Below are 7,867 nucleotides of genomic sequence, written 5' to 3'. Positions count from 1 at the left end.
ACCGAATTCACCGGATTGTTTTGCTACAACCCTTATGTTATTTTGCTACCACGCATCATCAGCTTCATTTTTTTGTTACGACCACGTTGATATTTTTTTGCTACAACTATATTTTTATTGCAACCGTGAACGAAAATTGTTGCATCGTGAACGAAATTTATTGCATCGAAATTTTTTGTTGCGTGAAGATCTAACTATACGGTCCATTTGCAGCTGACGGATCGGACGGTCCGCCGGCCAAAAGTTTTGACGGGGCGCAGAGCACTGCCCCTATGATAATCTTTGCTGCTTTTCGTGGCTGCTTTTCGTTTCCGATAGGAACAGACATGAAAAAAAAAACAACCTCCCCGACAGTTGTTACCCTGCCTAGCAACGTACGTGTCACCCTGTCAGCTTGTTACCCTGCCTGGCAACGTGTCACCCTGCCTGTCAGCTGGTCTACACATTTGCCACACGTTGCCTAGGCCGGAGTGACTAGAGTGCCGGCATGCCATAGCGCATTCGAGAGTCCAGTGCCCATAGGAGCCACCGCCTGTGCTGTTAGAACAAAAACCAGGTGGGTTCTCATCTCTGACTGCACACCTCCATCCATCCATCCATCCTCTTTGATCTCTTCCTGATGATACCATCACCGCCGATGCAGAAGATGGGCAAGAACTGCGAGCGCTGCACGAAGTGGCAGGAGCATTGCTACTGGAGCCACATGGCTGACGAGAAGAAGCACCTCTTCAAGCTTATGGTTGGGGACTTCGCCGAAACCATGGTCAGACTCAGAAATCTTTCCCTTGTCTCCTCCATTTGTCCTTGCATTTGAGTTTGTCAGTCTTGTGTAATAACACTGATCCATACAATTTCTTGTTCTCTTGTAACATGAATCGATATGAGCTTGTCCGTCCTCCCTGCAGAGCGTACCTGGTAGGTTTGCAAAGAAGTTCGACGGGCACATCTCTGAAGCCATCAATCTGAAGCCCCCCGGTGGCAAATCTTGGAGCATCAAAGTGGCCGGCGACACCGCCGGACTAGTCCTCCGGTCTGGGTGGAAGGAGTTTCTCGACGCCCACGGCATCGAGGAAGGAGACGGCCTGCTCTTCAAATACAGTGGAGCGTCCTCCTTTGACGTCCTCATGTTCGACCCGACCGGCTGCCAGAAACCACCGTCTCCTCGGCCCGTCAAACGCCGTGGCTGTGATGATGACACAGAAGAGAACTCTGCCGGAGCTAAAGATCGCCGATGCGGCTACCATGCTTCCAACAAAGATGAAGAACGCGCGCCGCATCCGCCACCGGCGGCGAACGGCGATGGCGCTGGCCTGGAGTTGACACTGTACAGAGGCGCCGGCAAGAGCATTGCCCTGGCAGGTAAACATGACTGATGTTGTTGATGCTTGTATGTATACCATCTGTTGAGCAAAGATTGTCTTCAAGCTACAGATCAGGAAGGTGTTGGGATGGACCATGGAGATGCACCTGCAAATGCCAAGACTAGGTACTACTTCTGCAAGAATGGGCCCGTGAGCGAGTTCCATCTGACGGAGGAAGACAAGGAGGAGATATCGAGCATCCCTGTCCCGGCCGAGCCAAGGAACCCGGTGTTCGTCAATGTGATGCACCCGAACCATGTCTGCGCCGCCACCCGGACCAGCATTGTGGTAAGTGGCCTTCCTTCTGAAACCCAGACCAAGGTGGCAGATTGCAGTGACAAAATACACTCACCAATTGTGTCCAAACTTTGTGTAGAATACTGAACTTCGTTGGAATCGCGCTATGTGTTTTGTTCTGCAGCGTGTCCCCCCAGAGTTTGCGGCTAGGCACCTGCAAACAATTGGCAGAGAGATCGTGCTACGGAGAGCCGGCGGGAAGGGGAGGTGGCATGTCCGGTATGCGGCCGGAGACCACTATCGGGGCTTCTGCGGACGCGGGTGGCGCGACTTCGCCCGCGACAATGGCCTCCTTGCACACGATGTCTGCGTTTTTGAGTTCATGGAGGGTGCGCGGCGACCGGCGGCCAACGTTCACCTCCTGCGGAGGCTGCAAGGCCGCTTCGTGCTGCTGCACTGAACCGGATTTGTGCCTGTGTGATCTCCCTGCCAAGGAACAGACTTGACGGGCCTCTTCTTCATCATAGCAATGCAAGAACTTCTGTACTCTACCCTTAGAACTTGCAGCTCTATCTGATAAGAAACGCTGGTAGTACGAGCTTATCCCAGTAACCGTGATGTATCTCCTAGTACTCCCTCCATCCCAAAATTTTTGTCTTAGATATGAATGTATCTAGTCACGTTTTGGTATTTAGATACATCCATTTCTAGACAAACCAAAGACAAGAATTTTGGGACGGAGGGAGTATATGATAAGTTAACTTTTGTCTATGTATATAAACGTTATCCAAGTGCTCGGAAGAAGCTTGGCCTTAGCCTATAGATGTCACTGACTTACCTTAACTAAGAACATGAAAATAGTAACAGGGAAAATGATTACCAGCATGTCAAGACAAGATATTTACAAATTACAAATGGAAATTTTAGATTCATAAATTTGAACGGTTGAAGGCACAACACGATATAAAGTTTGGCCATCGATAACGATAGTACTCACAGATCACATGTGGGGTTTCTTTGATTCCATCAAACTCAACAATTTGGCCATCAATAACGATAATACTCACATATCACATTTGGGTTTTCTTTCATTCCATTGAACTCTCAGTTACAAATTCGCTGGAGTGTGGACTCATGGAGAAACAGCATGATACCAATTATGAATTAAAATTCTGAACATGGTCGCAAACAAGAACCACCCAATGAAACAAGTCAAGAATGACCATGCGCTGATCAAAAGGACGTTATTATTCATATAAAAATATCAAGTAGAATGTTCCTTTGTCTAGGAGACAAAAACTAGCACCGGGATTGGGGAGTTTCTTATAATTTCATAGAATCCAGGAAATGGAACTGAACCCAGAAGAGCTTCCAAAGTGATGCACCCAAAAGAACTGTATCCTTGCCAAGGGCAGCAACTATTGCTTTAAGTACCTGCAAAACAATGTTGCATGCCAGGTCGACATGAAAATCATACAAAACATAGGCAGTACAAGAGCAAAAGGGCAATGTTCAGATAGGTCGGTGCATTTTATTCAAATGAGGTTTACAACATGCTAGGGAATCGAAATCATAGCACGTACTAGCAGAACTAAATTAATGTGAGAACTCATAATTAATGACAGAACATGAGGCGGTACATAAAGTTAAAAGCTATAATTTTCACGACCACGTCTAGTTATACAATCATTTATTTCATCACAGGTATTCAATTTGCATTAAACATTTCTTACAGATACAAGATTGACAAAAAATTTAGAAGTACGCTGCTTGAACATCAGCGCCTTCACTATGCTTTAAATTGGCCGCCCAACCTGTCATTCATCATCTCCATTTCCTAACAACCCAACTACGGAAATCCTCAAATCAAAAATCTCACAAATGCATTGTTATAAACTACTGTATTTGGAGATTAGTAAGAAAAGGTGTTGTTTGCACATTTTTACAGTCTAACATGATCAGTAAGAGCAGTGCGGAAGAACTGGGACCTGGTGTACAATCGCACTGTACACGAGGACATAGTAAAATTTCAGATGAAAGGAAATTTAATGCCATCAGGATCTTCAGACATGATCCAAACATCCATATGTACTGTCTGTACGAATTTAAAATAGATTTCAGAAATTTATCAGACCAAGGCACACAATTACCGGTCTCTCCCGGCTTGCTATTTCCTTTGGTATACACTTTCCATCATATTGTTCTTTGTGTATGTGATTTATGCACAAGGCTCCATCCAAGAACCTCCCCCTTCCAAACAAACAATTTTCAGGGGAAAATGTGCTCCTACGCGCACTTAAGCATGCCCGCTAGGCAGCAACAGGACACCTAGAGCTTAATCGTGCTAGGCATGCACTTGGGCAAGATATGCGCTAGGCAGTCGCAAAATGCACAATTATAGCCTAGTGCTTTTTTTCCTTGCTGTTTTCTACAGGTCAGGCGAGCAATTTCTTCTTCCTAAGAGAAGACAAGACAATGCTGCTTGGCTATTCTCTCTGCGATGTTTGCCATGCAACCTAACAATCCTTACATGACTATAAACTACTCCCTCTATACCTAAATACTTCTTGTTGGGGAACACTAATACAAGTATCCCCAGCTACAAGTATTTGTGGTACAGAGGGAGTATTTCATTCATCGCTAACAATGATTAAGACTAGTCTATGACTCTTTTCTTGGACAGAACCTTGACTAGTAGTGGTGCAACTAGTCCATGAGTAGGCACCCCAGCAACTAACTCACTGATCCTTACTACACAATTTCATTATTTTCTTGCTAACAAAAATAGGCATGGGAATAGAGAGACCTACATTATTTGATGGAATGGGTCCCAAAATTATTCTGTCTGTCCTCTGCGTCAACCATCTTTCCCATTTTTCCCTATCAAATCCCAATTTTATATGCCCTTATATTAGTTGTATTGCTGTAATATAAATTCATGAATAGAACACAGAATGGATAGTTAGATACATCAGCAAGCAAACACCATTCTCCACTGCAATGCCAATTTTGTCAGTTACGATAAAATCTTTAGCGAGGAAATCATTTTTCATCCTATAAGCCATCAGTAGACCATACCACTGTTCTAAAAGGTGGACGCCTAGCGTAAGAACTCAGGGATTAGGTGCTAGGCGTCATCCCGATGCCGAATCCACAGAGCTCGTTGTGCACAAACAGCACCAGGAAAAAACAAGGAAGACAATTTTGCATCACTTCAGGGCACAAACAGCACACACACCACCAATTGAAGTCTGTTCGATGAGAAATGGATACGCAAGAATCTAAGATTAGTTTATGTTTGCAGCAAATTGTGAGGTGAGGTGGTGATGTGCTTACTCAACACCGTTAGAGCCTTCTTATCACCCTAACCATGGATTAAGCTAGCTGAATGGGCAATAAGCTAACGCACATAATCCAGACAAATACCATTTCGCATTTTAAAGTAAATAATGACCAAGGTTTATTATGATGTGAGGTAGATATGTACTTACGTCAACCACGGCAAAGTATTCTAAACACCCCAACCAAGGATTAAGATAAACTAATGTGCAATAAGTAAACCCACATAATCCAGCCAAATAACATTCCGCATTTAAGGATATGCTTCTGATCAAGACGGTCCTAGAGGTTAGTTGAGTGTCCGAACAACATCGCGACAGATACAATTTACACATTATGTGAACAAGGGCACCATGCATTTTAACCCCTTGAATTATGTAGGAAAAACAATTTCCAAATAATTCCAATGCTGATTTATATCATTGACTTGTCATGACTATAATCATGAAGCAATTTCAATTCAATATGACATAATCAACTACAAATCACACTGCACATATACACACTTCCATATTAAAACCTAGTAGTACGAAAATGCACCATTGCAGTGATAGAGCAAATAACTGAAAACAACGGTCCGCAGGCCACAACCCACCAACCAAGAGAAATTTTGTCGAGCCATGATAACAATCCTCCCAACGCACACATACCAAATCATCGCGCAAATAATGATTGCATGAGCATTACTTTTACATCTAGAACGTTCCCCTAAAATAACTACACATCTAGAATGTTGAAGGGGCAGACTTTGGTGCAGAGAGGTACGATAAAGTAAAGTGGTGCGAACACATTCATGATAACTAACTTGTTAGCGATCCTGACAAGTGCGGCAGAAGGAGGTACCCTGGGAGAGCTCACAGCACGCCCGCGCGCTCGCCGCGCAGCGCCCCGTCAGCCTTGCAGAAACCAGCGCCGGCGACCCCATCAGCGCCGCCAACGGCCTGCATCGGATTAAAGACCACTTGTTACCGTCACATCACATCACCGACGAGTGGCGTGTCGGGGAGGCGTTCCGTTCGGATTACCTTGCGGCGGCGAGAGGGGAGGAGGGCGCCGAGGCAGGGACGCGACGGGGGAGGGCGGAAGGGATTGGGGCCGCGCGCACGCGCGGGGCGGTGGAGGCGGTCCGGCCGCGGACGGCGGCGAGGAAGGAGCGAGAGGCCGCACCGCGGAACGCCATCGCTAGGGTTTCGTCGGAGACGGCGGTGATGGCGTGGTGGGGAATTGGAAATGGCGAGGTTTAGGGTTTTAGAAAAATGCTACAGCTCTGGGCTTCTGGCCCAACGCATGCCATCCAGTAGAATGGGCAAACTGAGGCGGGCGCAGCTACATATCGCGTCACGGATCGCGGTAAAGGGATCGGCCCGGATAGGTTGTTCGGCCATTTTTTATTTTTATTTTTTCACATCTCCGCTTTTGTTTCTGCCTCTTTTCTTTTTTATTTTGCTTGTATTTCGACAAATTCTAACTACGTCTATTATAAAATAAATTCACTTAACAAAATCAAAATGGTAATCGTGCATTTTCTAAATTCTAATCGTGTATAAAAAATGGTTTCTCACATATACAAAAAATGTATAATGTGTATGAAAAAGTAAACAAAAAAATATATGTTTTTAATATGTTAATTATCTGTCTTTAAAATGGGAAACATGTATAAAAAATGATTATTATGTATACCAAAAATTTACAAAGCATATATAAAAGAAAATACATTGAAACTAAATATATTTACAAAAGTTAATAATGTATCGCAAAATGTTAATAGTATATTATTAAAATATTAAAATTGTATACATATGTTCCTAATGTATACACAAAACATAGAAAGTATGTGAAAAAAGTGGACAAAAAGTATTATGTATAAAAATGTTAATCGTGTATTATAAAAAATGTTAATCGTGTATTAGAAGCACTTATATTATTTTTAATTTTTAATTGGATTTTGAAAAAATATATGAAACTTTTCTCTTTAGGCCAAGTTCTAGAAATATCCAATTATGATTTATAAGAACAAATGATAAATATTACCTTTTTTATTTGGTTGTTTGAAGAAACATAAAAATACTTGAATGCATGGACCTTTTTCATTTTCGAGCAAACCTTATGATGATATAAATAATAAACGTTAGCATGATTGAATCCTCGTATTTGGGAGGAAGAAAACTTTTGTGTCCATAGTTGAACATTTGTATGCTGGAGGGGATGTTCCTAAACACCAACCTCGGAAAAATGTTGAAATAAACCATGATGGAATTGCATGATGTGGGCATCGATGGTGTCATAGAGCAGGTGTTAGGGCATGTTTATCCCTAAGTGATTTTGGTGATTGATGACAGTACCTCAACAGACTAATCGTGTGCATTGAGCATTTTAAATAATACATGACAAAGGCACAAGATGTTTCGGCACCCCTCCGTGGATTAGAAGCACGGTGGCTTCTACGGTTCTCTTTGGTGATTTTGAGTCGTAGGAACGCTGTACTATTAAGAGGGGATCTGTGTCGAAAAGGTTTCCGTGGAATCAAAGTCTCACCCGCACATTTTATCGCCACCTCTTTTCCCTTGCTGCTCTGGAGCTCCCACCTTGTTCTTCTCTCTCTCTCTCTTGGCAAAAAGGCTCTAGCGGTAGTACCGCTAGAGGTGAGCGGTAGTACGGCTAGTAAGCGATAGTACCACCCCCTGGCTAGCGGTAGTACCGCTCCAAGACTGTAGTATCGCTCTCATAGCGGTTGTGCTACGTCGGACTTTTTGCAAAGACTTTCTCAGCGGTGGTAGGCCTGGTAGTAGCTCTTGCACTACCTTGGGTAAAGTGGTAGTACCGCTCTAGTCCTAGCGGTAGTACCGTTGGGGCTTGCGGTAGTGCCGCTGGGGGCAGCGGTAGTACTGCTACCCTTGAGCGGTAATACCGCTCTGCTCGGGCAGTAAGTG

The 7,867-nt window shown here is 44.0% G+C and overlaps 2 protein-coding genes across 5 annotated transcripts; one reads left to right on the top strand and one right to left on the bottom strand.

Moving 5' to 3' along the window:
* The first annotated feature begins 307 nt into the window (after nucleotides 1–307).
* LOC123451117 (B3 domain-containing protein Os03g0622200-like) lies at nucleotides 308–2,233 on the top strand. Its single transcript, XM_045128125.1, has 4 exons — nucleotides 308–763; nucleotides 906–1,359; nucleotides 1,441–1,649; nucleotides 1,783–2,233. Exons 1-4 carry the CDS (start codon nucleotides 620–622, stop codon nucleotides 2,056–2,058), a joined length of 1,083 nt encoding a protein of 360 aa, XP_044984060.1. The 5' UTR covers nucleotides 308–619; the 3' UTR covers nucleotides 2,059–2,233.
* Nucleotides 2,234–2,828: 595 nt separating this feature from the next.
* Nucleotides 2,829–6,235, bottom strand: LOC123447743. 4 transcript variants are annotated; one of them, XM_045124392.1, is made up of 4 exons: nucleotides 5,963–6,235; nucleotides 5,781–5,878; nucleotides 4,409–4,478; nucleotides 2,829–3,032 (listed from the first exon to the last, which is right to left on the bottom strand). In XM_045124392.1, the coding sequence occupies exons 1-3, from the start codon at nucleotides 6,115–6,117 to the stop codon at nucleotides 4,456–4,458; spliced, it is 276 nt and encodes a 91-aa protein (XP_044980327.1). In that variant the 5' UTR covers nucleotides 6,118–6,235; the 3' UTR covers nucleotides 2,829–3,032; nucleotides 4,409–4,455. The 4 variants fall into 4 exon arrangements, 3 of the variants coding, with proteins under 3 accessions (XP_044980327.1, XP_044980326.1, XP_044980328.1); XR_006631529.1 differs by having other exon boundaries at nucleotides 5,743–5,878; nucleotides 5,963–6,233; XM_045124391.1 differs by lacking the exon at nucleotides 4,409–4,478 and having other exon boundaries at nucleotides 5,743–5,878; nucleotides 5,963–6,218.
* Nucleotides 6,236–7,867: the final 1,632 nt, after the last annotated feature.

This window comes from Hordeum vulgare, chromosome 4H (genome assembly GCF_904849725.1).
Source record: "Hordeum vulgare subsp. vulgare chromosome 4H, MorexV3_pseudomolecules_assembly, whole genome shotgun sequence".
NCBI lineage: Eukaryota > Viridiplantae > Streptophyta > Magnoliopsida > Poales > Poaceae > Hordeum > Hordeum vulgare.
Note: the sequence above shows the minus strand (reverse complement) of the source record. Positions and strands in the feature narration are given on the sequence as shown.

Bases quoted from the DNA above. Each gene is read 5' to 3' on its own strand.
- LOC123451117 (XM_045128125.1), top strand. From the start codon at position 620: ATGATACCATCACCGCCGATGCAGAAGATGGGCAAGAACTGCGAGCGC. The intron at 764-905 runs GTCAGACTCAGA...TCCTCCCTGCAG, and splicing joins GGGACTTCGCCGAAACCATG to AGCGTACCTGGTAGGTTTGC. The intron at 1,360-1,440 runs GTAAACATGACT...CAGATCAGGAAG, and splicing joins CAAGAGCATTGCCCTGGCAG to GTGTTGGGATGGACCATGGA.
- LOC123447743 (XM_045124391.1), bottom strand. From the start codon at position 6,117: ATGGCGTTCCGCGGTGCGGCCTCTCGCTCCTTCCTCGCCGCCGTCCGC. The intron at 5,879-5,962 runs GTAATCCGAACG...AATCCGATGCAG, and splicing joins TCCCCTCTCGCCGCCGCAAG to GCCGTTGGCGGCGCTGATGG.